Consider the following 20,091-nt stretch of genomic DNA (forward strand, 5'->3'; position numbering starts at 1 on the left):
AAGAGAAATCCTTTTTGCCTATAATGTTGAATTGGATTTAAATGGTATTGATGCGAACACAGATTGATAAGAAAATAACTATTTATTAACTTAAAAGCTAATATTTCACTGGTGTTATATCCAGCATCTTCAGAGCACACAAACAAGTATGTTACTAAAGCAAGACAACCACAATTCAGTGTAACAATGGGGCTAGTATAAGTAATTGCAGCGTGCAACACAAGACTAAAGTCCTAATACAGTGCCATTTTAAAAAAAATTAAAAAAAAAAAAACAATAGTTCAAAGTTTTGAAAAAAAATATAGTAGTCCAAAGTTTTGAAAAAAATTAAATAAAATTTAAATAAATAAATATTAATTTGGTCTTAGGATGACTGTCTCCCAAATCTTTGGTAGATTTATACAGCCATACTTGTTAAGGTTTGGAGTATGTTTTAAGGCTTCTGTTGATTCCAGGAATAATCTCTCTGACTTCTAGAAGCTTCTGTGCAGTACTTTGTTTTTTTCCAATTGATGCTGTGTGCTGGGGTATCCAAAGTATGGTCTGCCAGACTCGACTTGCCATAGCGAAAGTGCCGGATATATTTTTTGTGTTCGCTGAGGCGGATACCCACAGTTCTTCCTGTCTGTCCATAGTAGGCTTGATGACAAGAACAGGGCACTTCATAGACTCCTGGATGCGATAAAGGAGTGAATTTGTCCTTAGGTGAACAGATGAGAGTTGCCAATTTCACATGAGGTTTAAATACAGTGCGCAGTTGTTGTTTGTTAAGCACCCTAGATATTTTTTCAGATGTCTCCCTCTTTTGTTAAAAATTCTATCCACCTAAAGAGTTTTGCATAATTTTACAACAAAAATTGTTGTATAAAGCAGAAGAATAGCGTTTACTGTTATCACTACAGTTAAAGGTAGAATTTGGCCTGAGAGAAGGTCATTTGTGTATATACCAGAGGAAGAGGAATGGATGAAAGTATTTTTAAAACCTGGATTGGAAAATTAGAGTAATTACAGTAAATGGGAAAGAACTAAATCACATGATTTGCTGATGATATCATTCTTTTAGAAAAATTTTGCGGAAGAACTTCATCAAATGATTAGTGCAAATGCAGAAAGTAAAAAGAAAGGATTAAATATAAACAAAGAGAAAACAAAAATAATGTATAATAAATACATTACCAAAAAGCCAGTACGAATGGGACACCAGGAAATTGATAGTAGCCTCTTAGGTCAAAAGATCACAGTAGAGGGTGACTGTAAAGAAGAAATTTATATGTAGAATTGAACTTGGCTGGCTAGCCTTTGGAAAACACTGTGAAGTACTCAAGGGAAATATCCGAATCTACCTTTAATAAAAAAATATATATACAGTGGTGCCTTGGTTAATGACAGTAATCCGTTCCAGGATTACCGTCAATCTTCACCAGAAGGACAATTGGGCTCACTTCGGAGTTTTTTGACAAATGGACCTATAAAAAACATGTCTAGGGTTCTTTGCTTCTGCCTCTTTTTTTAAAATGTTTCTGAAAAACTGCATAGACTTTTCATTAAATAAATCTGCAGTTCTGATAACTTCAGATTTGTTTGGATTCCATTTCATAGCAACATTTTGAACTTTCTCCCACTTTGCCAAAACATTTTTGATTTCAGCAGTCGTAATTTGTTCTTTCTCTCTCCATCCTCATCTTCAGATGAAATTTCCATTTCCTTTTCTTCACTTTGCTGCTTGAAAAGTTCTTTTGGCTCGTCAGTAGTCAGTTCTCGGTCATGCATCTCCAATAATGGGAATATTGGAGTAGATAATGGGAAAATAGGAATAGAGTGACTGATGCTGCAGACATAGTAGAATTGATCAATGAACACTTTATTACAGTATTTCATCCTGGAGGAGTCAGTTTTAATGCTGGAGGGATAGGTTCAAGGTTTAAAGGTACAGGAGGAGAGTGTGTTTCAAATACTGAGTACTGTGGATGTCAGTAAAGCTGTGGGACTGGATGGTATCTCACCACGAGTTTTGAGAGAATGTGCTAGGGAACTGACAGTGCCTTTGACCTGGCATTTCAATGAAAGTCTGGCTGCTGGAATGGTTCCCATAGAATAATGGAAGGAAGGTAAGATAATGCCATTGCATAAGGGCAGTAGCAGACTGGAAGGGTCTAATTATAGACCAGTTTGTGTGTCATCAGTAATTAGTAAGATCTTGGAGAAAGTAGTGAAGGACCGTATACAGCATTGGGCAGATGAGGATAATGTTATCTGTGAGAGTCAACATGGATTTGTGAAGGGGTGTTCTTTTAGCAATATACTAGCCTTTTATGATAAAATTACAAGAGCATTAGATGAGGGAATGGCATATACTGCCATTTTCTTAGACTTATCGAAGGCATTTCACAGGGTGCCACATGATAAGTTGATATTTAACCTGCAGCACATGGGTCTGGTTGTCAGATTGGTCAACTGGATTCAGGATTGGCTGTCCGATAGGTATCAGAGAGTTGTGTATGGTGGGGCAGTTTCAAGGAAGCAGAGGGTTACAAGTGGGATCCCACAGGGCTCAGTACTGGGACCTATATTGTTTAACCTTTATATCAATGACATTGTCAGTGGATTGCAAGGGGATATTCAGTTGTTTGCAGATGATGCAAAACTGGGAAGGATTATTAGTAATAATGCAGATGCGACAGCCCTGCAAGAGGATTTGAATGAGCTAGATAGATGGGCAAATGAATGGGGGTGTCGGTTTCATGCAGCAAAATGTAAGGTCTTCTTGAGGTTTGGGAAACATCGATGGGACACTGCATATTCTATGGGAGGAGTTATACTGGAGGAAGTAGGGGAGACAAGAGATCTGGGGTTGATGATTGATAGAAACCTGAAATTTAGGGGACATATTGCAAAGGTGGCGAAGGTAACACAGAGGATTGCTGCAATAATGAGAAGGACACTGACCTGCAGAGATAAAACAGTTATCATTCCGTTGTATAAGACCCTGATCAGACCACACTTCGACTATTGTTCTCCGATTTGGTCCCCAGGATTTGAAGGGGATAAATTAACTGTGGAAAGGGTACAAAGGCAGATAACAAAGATGGTTTCAGTAACTGTACAATGATAGTTATGAGGATCGGCTTAGGGAATGTGGACTGCAGAGTTTGGTGGATAGAAGAAGGAGAGGTGATATGATTGAGATTTTTAAACTGTTGAAAGGTGGTTACAGGGTTGACACTGGAGAGTTCTTTCGCTTGGTTGAACAGCGGGAAGGAGTGATGACAAGAGGCCATCCCTGGAAGTTACGAAAGGAAACTGTGAGCAAGAGGGTGAGGAGTGGTTTCTTTGCATGGAGGGTGGTTGAACCATGGAATGCATTGCCTGATGGAGTGGTGAGAATGAGAACGGTCAATGAGTTCAAGGAGTGGTATGATAGACTTTGTGTTTCTCAGGGGGGCACCTCCCCTCGGTGAGTCTTGATAGACTTTGTGTTTCTTAGGAAGGACCTCCCACGATGAGTCTTTTGACTCCATGGAGGCCTGAATAATAATAATAATAATAATAATAATTCAACATCTTCTTCCTCTTCCAAGTTAAGTTCATGAGCAGTTGCCACAATATCCTTTACCAATTTATGTCCTTTGTCTGAAGTTTCTTCATTACCAAAGGAAGGACACAATTTCCTCCATGCTTCTTTGAGACATTTCATTGTTACCTTTTGCCAAGCCTTTGCAATTAGCCTAATTGCTATGACAATGTTGAATTCTTCCTTCCAAAATTTTCTTAGGGTTATGTTGGTAGCCTCACACATTTCAAAGCACCTGGTAAAAAGTTCCCTTGTGTAAAGTTTTTTAAAATTTGCAATTATCAGCTGATCCATAGGTTGAATCAGAGATGTATTCTTGGGCAGAAGAAAAATCACCTTGATAAAATCTAATTCCTCTGGTAGCTCTTCTTGTATGCCCGTTGGATGGCCAGGTGCGTTATCCAAGGTTAAAATGGCTTTTAGAGGCAGATTATTTTGCTCATGATAGGCTTTGACAGTTGGTCCAAACACTTCGCAAATCCAGTCTCTAAATTCTATTCTTATGACCCAGGCTTTGCTGTTAGACTTCCACAAAACACCGAGATTGGATTTAGAGACATTGAATTTTTTGAATGCTCGGGGATTCTTTGAGTGGTAGATTAACATTGATTTTACCTGGCAGTCTCCACTTGCATTTGCTGCTAAAAGCAATGTTAACCTATCATTCATTGGTTTATGCCCAGGAAGTAATTTTTTCTTCTTTTGTGATAAATGCCCTGTTGGGCATTTTCTTCCAAAATAACCCAGTCTCATCTCAATTGAAGACTTGTTGAGGTAGGTATTCTCTTTCTTCTATAATTCTTGTAAAGCTGTTGACAAATTTATCTGCTGCTGCTTTGTCAGCACTAGCTGCCTCTCCATGTCTGACCACACTATGAATTCCTGTTCTTTTTTTAAAGTTGTCAAACCAACCTCTGCTACCTTTGAAATCATCATCATCTACCTCAGAACTTGATCCCGAAGTCTTCTTTTTCAAATCTTGATCTGTTTAGCTTTCTGACAGATTGCATTTTGAGATGTAGTATCGCCCACCATTTGTCTTTCTTTGATCCAAATTAGTAATAGATTTTCCATTTGCTCAAAAAGAAGCCCTCTGACATTCAACTTTGAAGTTCCCCTAGCAACCTTAGCTACCATAAGTTCTTCTTTCTTAGCCAAAATGCTTGATATTGTAGAATGACTGGTTTCATATATTCGAGCTAGCTGCATAACTTTCACACCTTCATGATGTTTTGCTATTATTTCTTTCTTCTGTTTTGTTTCAGCAAAAAAAAAAACTTTTTGAAATGATAATTAACAGTTAAATTCGAAACCTGCAATTTTTGACTTAGTGCATTTTGCTTGTAAGGTGACGATATTAGATACAGCACTTACCATAACATACACTGATTAGCAACTTATAGATGCAACGATTATTATACAGATGAGATTTGATTTTGCCTTTTGATGATGAACGAACAGTGACACGCACCCACAATTTATTGTCCATATGAACCAACACAAAAAATAAATGCTTAAATACTCATTTTCATCATAAAACGCATTTATAACCACAAATTTTAAAATAAAGCACAGTACACTACAAGAAAAGAAACAATAAACGGAAAATGTAAACAGCTGGCTATGATGGGTCAAACATATCTGAGCTTCACAGCTATGCCACGTGACTCTTCTCTATTCTACAATGTCTTCCTGCGTGTGGCTGAGTGCGATCGGAAAATTCTGGTTTTTTAGATCGGATAGAGGTTCACATAATCGAGAGTCATTAACCACAGCCTGTGTCATTAACCAAGAGATTTTTTCTTAGCCACTCATCGTTAACCAAGTACATCGTTGTCTGAGGCTGTTGTTAACTAAGGCACCACTGTATATATATATATTCAACAGTTTCATACTTCCAGTCATTACGTGTGGAAGCAAAACATGGACTTTGACTAAAAAATTGACCCAGAGGAAGATGGAAAGATCATTATTCAGTATTATCATTCTAGATAGAAAGTGCAATACTCGTGTGTCAGAGCTGAGATTAGGGTGAAAGACATAATAACAGCCATTAAAAGATCCATATGACAATGGGCAGGTAATTGCAAGAAGTAACACTCAAAAATGGATGGAGTTGATATCAGAATGGTATCCAAGAGATGGAAAGAGAGCTACAGGAAGACCAAAGAGATGGTGAGAGGATGACATTAAAGAGATAGCAGGAACTCAGTGGCATAGAAAGGCTCAAGATATGAATTAATGGAGGACTTTGAGGGAGGCTTTTGTCCAGCAGCGAACAGAAAATGGCTGCTGATAATGATGATTTCCATATTTAATTTGCTATCTTCACTAATAATTGTGCCTAAATAGTCGAAATGTTGTACTTGTTCTATAGGTTCTCTATTCAGAATGTAGCCAAAGTTTTTATTGTTTCTGCCTCTGAAAATAGGCAGACACAATAAAACATCTATTTATTGCCAATTTTCATACCAAATTTGTTACAGCAGTACTGTAGAAGATCAGTCTTACAGCTACCATCAAGGCAAGAGCTTAGCGATATAATATATTTATTCAGGAATAACAAATACCCAGGAATTGATAAAATTCCTACAGAGTTGTTGAAAATAGGAGGGAAGAAACTAAAAGACAAAACATATGAATTCATTTCAACCATATGGAACAAAGAGCAAATGCCAAAAGAATGGAGTCTGATCTGCCTGATATATAAAAAGAATGATATCCAGGAAATTATAGAAGTATTTCTCTGTTATGTATAATACACAAAGTATTTATTTCTGAAATAAAGAGCCAAAAGGCTTCAGTTCGGTGATGCAAAATTATAAAAATCAAGTGGATATTAGATCCAGCATTATTTCAAAGCTGAATGTAGAAACTGTGAAAGTTTTGTAAAATTAAGTTGACCAAAGAGCTTACAGGAATACACCTGCTGGCATTTATGAGTTGCCTTAGCGCGGACCATTTAGAAAACACGGACGCAGCTCAGGCGTTCATATATTTGCTTTCTAATTAGTTCGTTTTTGATAAGGTTTCACTGGCCTGAAACTTGAAAATTTGATATAAATATTCATCAGATTTTTGTTGATTTATATCAAGCATATGGCAACATTCATAGAGAAAAATTATATGAGATTTTGATACACTTTGGAATACCAGAATAAGCTAGTAAGACCTGCAAAATCTACAATGAAAATTTCAAAAGCATAGGTATACAAGACAATTTAAAAGACCCCTTTCCAAACAACTCAAGTTATTAAAACAAGGAGATAGTCTCCAATACTTTTAACTTGCTTTGGAATGCCTTATCTGATCATTTCCAGTAGTTACTAAACACATTCTAATAAACAAATCAGTGCAGAACTGTAGCATACATAGATGTCAAGAACCAAACAGAAAACATAAGAAACATATTTGGAATTAGAAAAATCATGATATGAGATTGGGCTAAAAATTAATGAACAGAAAAAGATGATTAATATCAGGAAGAATCAGTTACCTGATTCTTCCTGATATTAATTGGGGTATAAAAATTGGGGATCTTGAAATAGAAAAAAGTGGAACAATTAAGAAATTTATGAGTAACGATACACAATCCAATGAGATGACAGAAGTGAAGAATCGAATAAAGAGGAGTAATCAGGTTTTTTATTCTATCTCGTGTATCCAGCTCAAATGATATCCATTGCAGGAATAAAGTACAAATATCATCAGGATCCTCAGGGAGTTCTCAGAATATCATGATAGCAATACACGAAAAAGTAACATCATTACTGACTTCTTAACAATTTTCCTCCAAATCATTCTGTCATCTGTCAAGACTCCAATATTTTCAAATGTTATATTTCTGTCTTCTAAAGCACTTTTAACTTTATCAGTTCACCTAGGTCTTCCTCTGAATCTTTTTCTTAACAACCCTGAAAAGAACACTGGTTTTGCTAACATTTCCTCTCCCTGATATTAGCTCTACTAACACATTCCTGAATGCTAACAATGTCAAGTTTATTTTCATTCCCGATACAGTAGAATCTGCTTATTGTGATCATGGATAATATTATCAGTTGGCTATTGTTATCAAAATCATTCAGTCCAAAACACACCATTTAAAATGAATTTAAAATAATCCATCAATTATAAACAAAGTTCCTGTTATTGTTATCAAAATCCTCGAATGTTTAGCCTTTTGTGCCTCAGAATTCTAAGAAATAAGGGTTAATCAGGAGAAAATTATTATTATGGGCAACTCCAAGGAGTCGACAGACTCATCGAGGGAGGCCCTAACATCATGTCAAGAACAACTATTCGACATTCACACAGTATCTATCATACCTTGCCTTGAACTCATTCACGGTCGTAGCACCCACAACAGACTCTCTGGCAGCTTATTCCACTCTTTCACCACTCTCCAAGTAAAAAACTTAGCTCTAACACCCTTGCTAAAACCACACTCTTGCCCAGGTTCCATGTATGGCCCCCCTAGTCCTCCCACCACCAGTCCTATTCTCAAAAATATCTTCTGAATTAATCTTATAGAAACCCTTCAGTAATTTGAATGTCTCAATCATATCACCCCTTTTCTACCTATCAACCAATTTCTGCAACCCACAGATCTTCAACTTGTTCTTATAAGGTTCATTTCATAGACCTGCTATCATCTTGGTCATTCGTCTCTGGATCCTCTCCACCTCCTCTCCATCAAGAAGAAACCCTGGCACCCATATCTGGGCACAGTAGTCTAGATGGGGTCTTATCCAGGCTCGATACAGAGGAACAATAACCTATTTGTCTCTGCTTGTTAAAGTATTTTTCAGCAACCAAGTCATTTGATGAGCTGATTTAGCCACTTTTACAATGTGCCCCCTAAACTTCATCTCCCTATCCACCAACACTCCCAAATTCCTGGCCTTGTCAATCTCCTGGAGTATGGTTCCACCAATGCGATATACTGCTGCTAATCTTTTCACCCCAAAATGCATAACCTTACACTTTGCCACATTAAATTGACATCCATTCTCCTTAGCCCAGTTCTCCAAACTATCCAAATCATCTTGCAAAATTTTGACATCCTGTGCACTTATTATTTCTCTACCCAACTTTGCATCATCAGCAAACAAATGAACATTTCCTCTCAGATCCTTTCCTATATCGTTAATGAACAAATTGAAAAGTAGTGGTCCAAGAACAGAACCCTGCGGCACACCACTAGTCACAGGCCATCTTTTGGACTCTACTCCTGAATAAACCACTGTCTGATATCTCTCATTCAACCACCCTCCTATCCATCCCCCATATGCTGCAGTTTACTGATTAGAATTCCATGTGGTATCCTGTCAAAGGCCTTAGCAAGGTCCAGTAGAATCACTGTAAACCCATTACCCTTATCCTGTTCAGTCATCACTGTGTTATAAAACGTGAGCAAGTTACTGAGGCATGATCTACCCTTCACAAAACTATGCTGTCCCCCATACACTATCCCATTTTCATCTATCCAGTCCTGTATTTTCCTCTTGACTATTTTCTCCAAGACCTTGACAACGATTCCTGATATGCTGATCGGTCGGTAATTTACAACAGCAGTCTTGGAACCTCCTTTATGCAGTGGAACTATTTCCCCCTCTTTCCTAATTTGACAAAGAACAGTTGTCGAAATCTGACTTTTTTGTTAATCTTCCTTTAATCTTATTGTTCCATAAATCTTATATATTCCAGGAAATGCAAGTGGGCAATCTTAATCTTTCATAAATCTTAAATCTTCCAGGCAAATGCGGGTGGCGGGGGGATGTATAAATACAGTCTAATTGTGATTTTTCGAGTTTATTTTCATGCTGTCTTTCAGTAAGTGAATTTGACTTTAAGTGCTCGTTAAAACAGCCCTTAGCATTATGGAAGAAGCAAGTAAAAAACTTAAAGAATTATCTTTTTAAGAAAAGCAAAGAATTTTGGAGTGCTATAAATTGCCCAAAATGAGTCAGCATAGTGCAGCTGTACATTTAAAAATTTCACAACCACTCTTGTGTAAGATCTTAAAAAACAGATCAAACATTGAAATTTGAGCTCTTACTAAGGAGAAAATGGATCAGAAGAGATCCCGATATGGTAAGGATACTCAAGTTGAATCAGCATTAAAAATTTGTTTTAGTAATGTTTGTGAAAAGAATGCTTTGATAATGGGCCTTTGGTGCAACAAAAAAGCAGAACTTGCAAAAACAATAGGCAAAGAAAATTTCCACAACTGATGGATGGTTTAACAGGTGGAAAAGCTGAGAGAATATTGTGTACAAGCGTATTCATGGTGAAGATAAAAGTGCTGATTTTTTTTATCAGCTGCTGTGTGGATTAAGACCAAGTGGCCAAAAATTATTGCTGAAATTATTCTCCCGAGGATATTTACAATGCAGAAGAAACAGGGCTCTATTTTCGTGCAATGTCTGAGCATACTTGTTTGTTTAAAAATGAAAGTACTAAAGTATTTAAATCTTCAAAGGAGCAAGTGACAGTTTTTTGTTGTGCTAATATGAAAGGTGAGAAACGAGAGCTCCTAGTGATTGGAAAAAAGTAAAAATCCTCAGTGTCTTAAAGGTGTCAAAAGTTTGCCAGTTGACTGCTGTTCTAGTGTAAATGCTTGGATGACTAATGACATTTTCAGCAATTGGTTAGTTAAGTGGGATCTTAAATTAAAACGAAAAATTGTCTTGTTAGTAGACAACTGCACTACACACACAAACGATTTATCATTAAAGAACCTCAAAATAATTTTCTTGCCTTCGAACACTACATTAATTCAACCATGGACCAAGGTTGAATCATACGAGCTTTTAAAGCTTATTATCACAGGGAAGTTCTTGCGAGAATTATAGCTGAACTTGATTATATAAAAAACCAATCTGATGCAAGTGCAAATGCAGAAAAGAATCCCCTTTTTGGTGCATTGCATTTGGTAGCAATGTCATTGAAGCACTTCTCAGAGAATACTATTGAAAACTGCTTCCAAAAAGGTAAATTTTTTAAGACAAACTCTGAAACTCCTTCTTCTGAAGAATTTGATATCTTACAAATGAAATTTTTGATAAAACCCCAGATGGTATGTCAAAAGAAGAATTTGAAAATTGGTTGGATATTGATAACGTTGAAGTGGTAGCTACAATGACAGTGTCAGAAATATGTCAAGCTGCTTCCAATGAGAAGTTAATCTAATAGAAGAAAGTGAACCTATAGAAGAGCAAATTTTAGAACCCTTCAACTAATGCCCAGATGCAAGAAGCTGTACGAATACTTCGTCGCGATGTGCAACATAGAACGACAAACTTCGAAAGGCATTATGAGTATGAACAATTTATTCATGAACTACTATATTCAAAGACATGACAGACAACACTAGATAAGTTTTTAAAATAAATTGTATGTTGTTGCTTATTAAACAGTTGTTTATAACAATAAATTAAATAAAATAATGTTCATAACAATAAATTGAAATAAATGATGCATTTTTTATATCCTTTGCTTAATGTTATCAGCCTGTTATTGTTATTGAAAAGTGACTGTCCCAAAGTGATCATAATAACATCTATTGTATCATAATTTTTAACATGATACTGCTATTGATACCATTTGTTCAGTTCCCTAATATTTCTCAGGACGCTCATATCTGTGGTCTCCAGTCTTTGATTAAAAGTTTTATTCATAACCCAGCTCTCAGATCCATAAATTAAAGTTAGTTTGACCACTGTTTTATATACAGCTAGTTTAGTGTTTTGACTAATTTCTCTCTTATTCGATATAAATTTATTCATTTGACTTCATATCATACTGGCTTTGTTGATTCTGTTGTCTATTTCCATATTTAATTTATCATCTTCACTAAAAATTGTGCCTAAATAGCTGAAATATTTTACTTTTACTACAGGTTCATCATTCAGCATACAGTCGATGTTTTCAATGTTTCTGACTATTTTCATTATCTTTTTATTGTTGATTTTCATGCCAAATTTATTACAGCAGTTATTCAATCTGGTCAGGGAATCCTGGAGACTTGTACCAGATTTATTTAGAAGAATAACATAATCTGCATAAAGTAAAGAGCTGAGGTTAACATCTCCAGTTTTCATATCAGGTTTAATACCACTTTCCTTCATAATGTTGGTGGATTGAGTGGTGGAGACATAGAGCAGTGTCCTCTCTCAATGAGTCTTTGGACTCCTGGAGGTGTTAGATGATAATAATAATATTATCCATATAGATGGGAAAACAAAGAGAGGTTGCTACCACTGATATGAGAAGAGTTGAGTTCAATTAGGCAGAAACTCATGAAAGACATAATAGTAATAATGTTTCAACATAGCAATGAATTTGAAGTTGTGAAGTGGAAGCTAATGGAATGAAATATATAGTGAAATGTTGCTACTGAATCAGCAGTTCAGTTGCTTGGAATGATGAAATGCATCCCCAAATTAACCTAATGTCTGCTAAATGAGTAATCTTATTGAGCTATTGCAAAACAACTATTGCAAGCATCATGTTGAAGAAGGAAAAAATTATAGTGCCAAATAGGGTCATTGTTAAGGATTATGAATGTTTTGGCACTAGTTAGTGATAATGATCATACCCTATACTGACTTTAGAATTAAGTATATGGATGTTTCAATTAAAAAATTGTATATGTTTCAACTACAAAGCTAGAAATTAAGGTATAATCAAGGGTATACAATGCTGTGTTCCATCTGATGGTATCAGTTACTGAATGGGGAGGATATCAGCAGTGCATGAGAAGCATTGAAAAGATACTTAAATAATGCAATATCTGAATGCATCCCTTTAGTTCAAATAACAAATTGGTTGGGAGTGAAATAAATATGAGAGGAGTTAGGAAATATGTGAAGCATAGTGTAAAATCTTGCATAGAAAGAATTATGTACAAAATTCTTATATATACTGATTTTACTTGAGAAAGAAAGTCAATACAAAATACTTGTAGTTTAATTAACATTTTTTCGTTAGTGTTATTTAACCACCAATATTGTACAAACAAAGAGATAGCCCAGACAGGATTAGAAATGTAGACCTGAGGCTATCGCCAGGCACGAAGGTCAGCGAGTTACGGGGTTTTCCTGCCACGACTCAGCGATTTTTTTGGGGGGGGGAGGAACTCCCGGTAGAACATCCGGGGAACTCAATCTAAAGAAGTTCCAAGGCCATGAAGGTAGAATAAAAAGGAGACAGGTGATCTGCTCCTGGCTTTCTGTTCCTGACTTGTTCCGGTGTCGCTTCAGAGAGGTTCCTAGGTCCAGCTGTTCCAAGGATGGGGGGAAGGATATCCTGCTAGCAGTATTTCGATGATGACAGGAGATTTTTAATGGGGGTGTCGGCCTATTCGAGAAGTCCCACCGCGAAGTTTCTTAAGTGATCTCCGAGAATGCTGTATCGTCATTCCCGTGGAGGTGTCTGTTTGTGGTTCTAACTAGAAAGAAGAAGGTTATTTCGTGATCTCTAGGATCCTGAATGCTGAACTGGCTGAGAAAAGTTTCAAGTAAGATTAATGTAGAAATGTCATGGATTGTGAACCTTAGAGCAGGGAATGTTGATTATATAGTTGCTTGCATATTGTACAGTTATGAAGTCGGAAAACCGCACTTCTAAATTATTGTGAAATAGTTATCTGCAGAGTGATGAGCATTTGTTAATGTTAAAAGGTTATTGTTAAGAGTTAATGTTTGAAGAAGAAATTGAATATGAAGCTTAGTTAAGCATAATTCTGTTAATGGTCTAAGTTAAATGAAGTTGAAATATGTGTTAAACTAACCAAGTGTCTGACATATATGTGATCGTAAATATTTGTCTTTGTCTTTAAGCTGAAGGCTAGAAAAGCTGTTTTAATTAGTTTGAGAACCAGACACGTGCATTGCATTGTTACTTAGCAGAATTGATAAGAGCCAGATGAATTTTGATATCTGTGGGATCCTTTTTCTTTTATGTTGTAATTACCATGTCTTAGAATGAATAAATTGTTTTGTTTGTGAATAACTTGCCTGATTTCGACTTACCAATGCACTTCTCATGAAATATAGAACCTGTGTGTCCTTAAAGTTAACCACGACTGACTAATTTTAAGTATCAAATGTTGCTTGAATTAGGAATGAATATTAGAGATACTTCCGTGCTCCGCTGAGCATTTCTCTTACATGTATAGGAAAGACAAACAATTCCTTTGTGCGATCTTTAATGGTGCAGTCGTTATACAAATAAATTTTTAAAGATCAGTCTAAGAGAAAGCCTGCTAGTTAGACCAAGGAATTGGTTCCAGCCAGAGGCAATTCCTGAATCTATACTCCACACACGTGAAAGTAGCATAGTTATGACCTTGAGAGGGGGGAATGAAATTGTAGATTAAAGGATTAAAAGTGATAAGTCTAGCTCAAGCAACGACTACAAACTCGGTAGTATAAAATAAAAGATACGGATATTATTACAGAGGCACAGTTCGACATTTTTGATAATAATTAGATAACACAAAAATAAAAATAAATACCAAAATAATATCAAATAAATAAAAATAAAATATAAGAAAATATTACAATAGGAAGGAAAAAATATATTGTCGTCATCATCAGAGACCTCTAGGAAGTCAAGGACTCATTGAAGGTAGTTGTAGATCACCCACATCAGATGTCATAAATTCTCTCTTGGATGCATTCACTATTTCTACAATTAAATTGTTCCACTCACTCACTGCTCTGTGAGAAAAAAATCTGGCTCCTACCCCTTTCTTAACCATGCAAAATGTTAACTTCCACAGATGTTTCCTTGTCCTCTCTCCACCTGTCATATAGTGAAAATGGTGAGTAACTATAGGATTGAGGTGGCAAAAATAAGTTGTTTGTCAAGAGATCTGCAGAAAGATATGTTTAAATATTATAGTTATGTGTGGCAATATCAATGATTAACAAATTTGGCTGTGTCATTGGTGTGCTTAGTAGGAGGTGTTTGGTTTAGTTAAAATTCTATATTCATTACATTCTTTGTGTTTCTTGTGTGTAGCTTTAAGAATGACCAGAATGGCTGCAAGACATAGATCAGCTCAAAAGAAGAATGCAAGTGGCATGGATTTTTAAAAATGGTGAGGTGCCATGGATGCAGTATATGTTCTTGGGAAGAAATTGAAGATAGCTGTGTGGAGAGGATTAATAGGAGAGGTGAGAGAGTTTGGGTGTGCAAGAAATGTAACATGCTTATGGATTATGAGGTGTCTTTGAATGTGAGCAGTAGTGGGCAAAAATCAGAGCAGGAGGCTTAATGTAGCTACAGAAGTAAGCAGAGTTGATGGTATGATTGAGTGCATGAAAGATGATGTGGCTTACAATAATAGCAAGACAGCCTACACAACTGGTGATGTGTTAGTGGTTATGGTGATGTGTTAGCAGTGAGATAGTGGACATGCAAGGTAGCAAGAATGCAATTGGCATAACTGGCGTTGAGAAAGTAATTGAAGAGATGAAAGCAGAGTTGGTAAAAATGAGACGAGATTACACATACAAGGAATGAACTGTGGAGAATTGCAGATTTGCATGGAAATGTGAGGAAGAATAAGACAAAAAAATGGCCTTTGAAAGAGAGATTGTGAATGATCTTAAAAGCAGCACTGTATGGGGACTTGATAATTAGAGGTGTGGTCAGTGAAAAGCACGCAAGTTTTTTTTTCTGAAAGTAGAATGAGCAGGGTGATTGAAGCATTCAGTAAGAGGAATTAGCGAGCAAAAGAGTTGTTTGCAGAAAAGATTTGGTTATGATAAGGAGAATATAAAGATGGATGTCAGGAGGCTGTTGAGGAAAGTGAAAGAAAATAGTGTGGTAGGTAAGGTGGTCAGTTTGTTGCCCAGGTATGATAATAATGAGTTGAGAATACAAGTGAAGTTGTGCCCGTCTGAGGTGGAGATGTAAGGAGCAAATAGATAGTGGTTTTGATGCAGTATGGTGTGAATTGGAGATATGAAATGTTTTGTAGGATGTTGCTATAGATCTGGTAATGTGGAGGACAGTGAGAAGGAAATATATAGACAGATTGGTCTAAAAAAAAGAGTAATAATGATCCCCTCCCCTTTTTTATCTCAGCAATCTAAGGCAGTACTTAACAGAGGATACATGAAGATTGAGGATCTTGGATTTGATTATCTCATCAGAGGATGTATTGTAAATGAAGTTTCAAATCTTCCTCCATTTGGTGAAAGTGACCAAGAAGTGACCACTTGGGTGGTGACCAGTCATATTAGGACTGAAGGTTATATGTGGAACTATAAGACTGGTAATTATGTCAACTCAGGAAGTGGCTTGCAGCTATATCATGGAATGAGGAACTGGATGAGAAGGAAATCAGTACTGCTTGCTCCTATCTGGCATTCAAGAACTATCTGAAAGAGGCATTACCTGAGTGTATTCCAAAGGTCATTCCTTGTAAGGTAGTTATAAAATGGATGACTGACGAGGTCAAATGTTAAGTGTAGAAGAAAGAGGCATTGTGGAAGTGGCACAAGATGAGTGGCAGTAATCAGTTACATGAGGAGTACAAATAGCAAGCAAGGAAGGTGACTGACTTTCTTGGTGAGGTATCAAAAGTGCAGTATGAGCAGCAGTTAGCAAATGAAGCTAAAAGAAATCCTAGGTAGTTTTTTTGATACAGCTAGTAGAAGGAAGGATGATGTTGCTCAATGGTTATCATTCTACCATTATATAATGGTAGAATGATAACCACCGAGGAGGATATAGTGGACATGTTTTGAATAAGCAGTTCATTAAGATGTTTCATCCTCATGAATGTAATAAAATGCAGATGTTGAGAGCAGATCTATCTCACCACGTGTCTTGAAGGAATATTTCAGGGAGTTAACAACTTTAACATGAGTCTTATATTTTCTCAAGTTCCAAAGAAGTGGAAAGAATGCAGAATTGTTCTTCATAAAGGGATTGATAAGACTAAGGCTTTGAATTATAGGCCAGTCTCCTTGTCTGGAGTTGTGGCCAAGTGTTAGAGAGGCTAGTGAGTACCAGAATTCAGAACTGGGTTGACAGCAACAGAATTCTCTTTGAAGGACAGCATGGGTTTGCTAAAGAAAGATCATGTTGTAGTAATCTGCTTACTTATTATAACAAAGTGACAAATGCATTAGACATGGTATATGCATTCACAGTAGTATATTTAGATTTTGAAAAGGCTTTCAAGAGATTGCCATATGACAAGCTGGTAATTAAATGGACCAAATGGGATTGGATGGTAGATTAATGCATTGGATTGGAGATTGGCTGTCTGGTAGGTATCAGAAAGTTTTTTATGGGGGAGCTATATCCCAGAAGGTGAAAGTCATTAGTGGTGTTACTCGTGGGGTTGGGGCTGTTGTTGTTTAATTGGTATGTAAATGACATTGGGAAGGGCTTAAATAATATGTAGTTTACCTATTCCTATTCAAGGGTAGAGTTATGAGGCATAGAATCGATGTTTTAGCGTTGCAAGAGGACTAGAATAGACTCGGGTGAAGAGACAAGTGTGTGTGTGGGTTGGTGGATCTGCCAGTTCAATGTAGCAAAGTATATGGTTTTAAAATATGGGAAGCAAAGATTTGGGATGCATAGTATAAGATTGGTGGAAATATCTTAAAGGTGGAAGAGATAAAAGATCCATTCTGCAGGTGATGGGGATAAGGACCTGAAATTTCATTTTCCTGAATTGTGAGAGTAGCACAGCCAATTACAGCAATGATGCTGTGAACATCAATATTTAAACTTAAGGATGTTATGATTTCATTGTACAAAGCTTTCATTAGACATGGATTATTGTGTTATTGAATTATTGTGAGCTGTTGAAGAGGGTTCGAAGGTGATGGACTAAGCTGGTTTCAGGTCTCTGAATTGTTGAATATGAGGACAGATTGAGAGAATTCAAATTGCAGAGCCTAGTGGATAGAAAGAGAGGGTGGTTATGATTGAGATATTAAGACATTAAGTTGCTAAGGGGTAATCTGATAAGATTGATGTGGATGAGATTTTTTTATAGAATGGCTGGAGACAGGAAAAACAAGAGACCATCCCTGGAAGCTGTATAAGGAGGTGGTGAGGAGTAGGTTTTTTGCATTGAGAGTAGTGGGTGATTGGAATGCATTGCCTGAAAGTGTGGTAAGTGCAGAGACAGTGAATGCATTTAAGTCAAGGTGTGATGGGCTGTGCGTGTTGAGAGTGGGACATCCTCCGATGAATCTCTTAACCCCATAGAGGTCTGATGACAATAATACTAATAATATATATTAAAAAAAAAACTTAACTATGTAAACATTATATGGTTACTGTTGGTTTTACAGAGGCAGCTCCTTTCCCACTAATGTTTGCGATTGTTTGCATTTATCTACTTTTGGCTATTTGATTTAATTAATGGAGATCTTTTATAACAGTGATAGAATTGCAGATGCATATTTACCAGATTGCATGCTTGAAAGTATCATTTTTTTACTTGAAGTATAGTTTAGTAATATATATATATATATATATATATATATATATCATTTTACAAATAACAGAATATATTAATTATGAATTTTTAGGGAAACAATTTACTAGGAAAGGGATCAGAAGCACTCGGGAAACTGTTGCGACATAATCATAGTTTACAACAGTAAGTTTTGGATATGTGTAAATATGAAAAAATTATGAAATATTGTATATTACTAATTCAAGCTCAATTAGCTGAAGAACAAATTTTTTGTGATCCCATATATGAAAGATTGTTTAGCCAGCACAGTACCATGAAAGAGAAAGTGACTGGGATGGGAAAAGAAACTTGTTAACATTAGTAATGAATGGCTGTGTCATTGGCCAACTGGTTGCTCTCTCTCCCTCTGCATCAAATACCTGTTCATGGTGGAGAGAATCTCACAGTGATGGTGCTGGCCCTTTTCATTCTCATCTTTTTCTATACCTCCCTTATTCATTCTACTTCTGAGACTTTTTCACTCCTGTCTTCCAGATCTATCTTACTGGGATCCAACACCCTGTTGCTGTGACTGCAATATGATGCTTGGAACTCCAGAAAGATGAGGGAGGGCACAGTAATCTTAACAATTAATTGCTAATTGTTTTTAAAATGCTTTTAAAAACATTTAAATTACTTTTAAATTCTCCAGCAAAATGGGAAGCCTCAGCCTTGGATGGCCTGGCCAGAATCAGTTGTCTAGTGGGGTTGCATGCAAATGTCATCCACATTGCAATAAATCTCTTATCCATGGTCTGCGAATAGTCCAAGGCATGCAGGTATAGTGTCCTGAGTAATCTAGAATGCCACTTTGCTTGTTGCATTTATGTTACTTGTTGAATGGTGAGTAACTTGCATGTGACTCTGTAGTGGGTGGGAATCTCTGGCACCTAACCAAAAATCCCATTGATTCCTTCATCCTCAAATCTTGAAGGGGTCCCACAAGGCTTCAATAGTACAGATACCATAGATATATCATTTGATAACAGAAATAAAAACACTGGCACATATATGATATGCCAGTTTTTTCAGATAGAGGGCGCCAAAATCAGGACTCTAGTCTTTGTGTTGCTGCTACAATTTTGTTAATGTACACCATGTTGTTTTAGTCTCGCGTATTGTGACAAACAGTGTTTTTGTGCTCTGAAGATGCTGGTTATAATACCAGCGAAATATCAGCATCAAGTTAATAAATTAATTATTTACTTAGTTTCTGTGTTCTATTATACCGTTAAAATAATAAACAACATGATATGCCAGTGTTTTGCAACATTCTTGAAACAACAAATAAAAACTAATAGGGAAAATGTCACGCTGATTTATTAAAAAGGTTTTAGAAGGATTGACAAGCTCTCCCAAAACACTTAAAAAAAATAAGATTGGCAAGATCTCCCAAAACACTTAAAAAAAAAACTGAGAGCAACATGATTTTTTTTATTATTTTTTATTTTTTTTATTAAGGTGGGAGTACCATTTACAATAACAATTTATAAATTGCTCAGCTACTCTGGAGGCATAATATCAGAATGAGTCTCCTTGATGGCATTTCAGATGAGGTATGTTCAGAACTTAAATTTAGATCAAGGAGTTGAGAGGTAGGAGGTAAATCCTAGTTAGCAGAGGTCATGTAGTTCCCACTAGGAATATTATCATTACTTTCGATACATCCAGTTTTCCAGCATCAGTAATATCTGTAATTCACTAAGATGCTTTAAAATGGCAGGAAAAAGATCCGAAGATCAAGATCTAGGTGGATTGATGCAGTCAGAAGTGCCTTAGAAGACCGAAATGCTAGATATGACAGTATTGGAGTGCTGACAAGTAATAGATTAATTTTGAGGAAAATTGTTAATAGGAGATTAGTAATATCATAATTGCAATCATTTAGTACTGTTATAGTGACCTGTATACCTCTTGAGGACACATATCATGAAATTGATTATGATATCTTGCCAATTTCTGTGTTCTGCTGTCTCTCATTGTTCTGCTTATTTTGCTTATCCAAACTTTTTCTGACATC

General features: G+C 36.3%; 1 protein-coding gene across 1 annotated transcript in view; it reads left to right on the forward strand.

The window, feature by feature from the left end:
- The window catches only part of LOC150102997 (leucine-rich repeat-containing protein 45-like), a 358,127-nt gene that overhangs the window by 44,740 nt on the left and 293,296 nt on the right, over window positions 1-20,091 (forward strand). Inside the window, exon 5 of the mRNA XM_090398041.1 lies at window positions 18,145-18,215. Coding sequence (XP_090254167.1) covers window positions 18,145-18,215 — 71 coding nt within the window. The remainder of the gene's footprint in view (window positions 1-18,144; window positions 18,216-20,091) is intronic.

The sequence above is a fragment of the Typopeltis vanoorti genome, chromosome 9, assembly GCF_054136105.1.
Source record: "Typopeltis vanoorti isolate ZY-2024b chromosome 9, IOZ_Tvanoo_1.0, whole genome shotgun sequence".
Taxonomy (NCBI): Eukaryota; Metazoa; Arthropoda; class Arachnida; order Uropygi; family Thelyphonidae; genus Typopeltis; species Typopeltis vanoorti.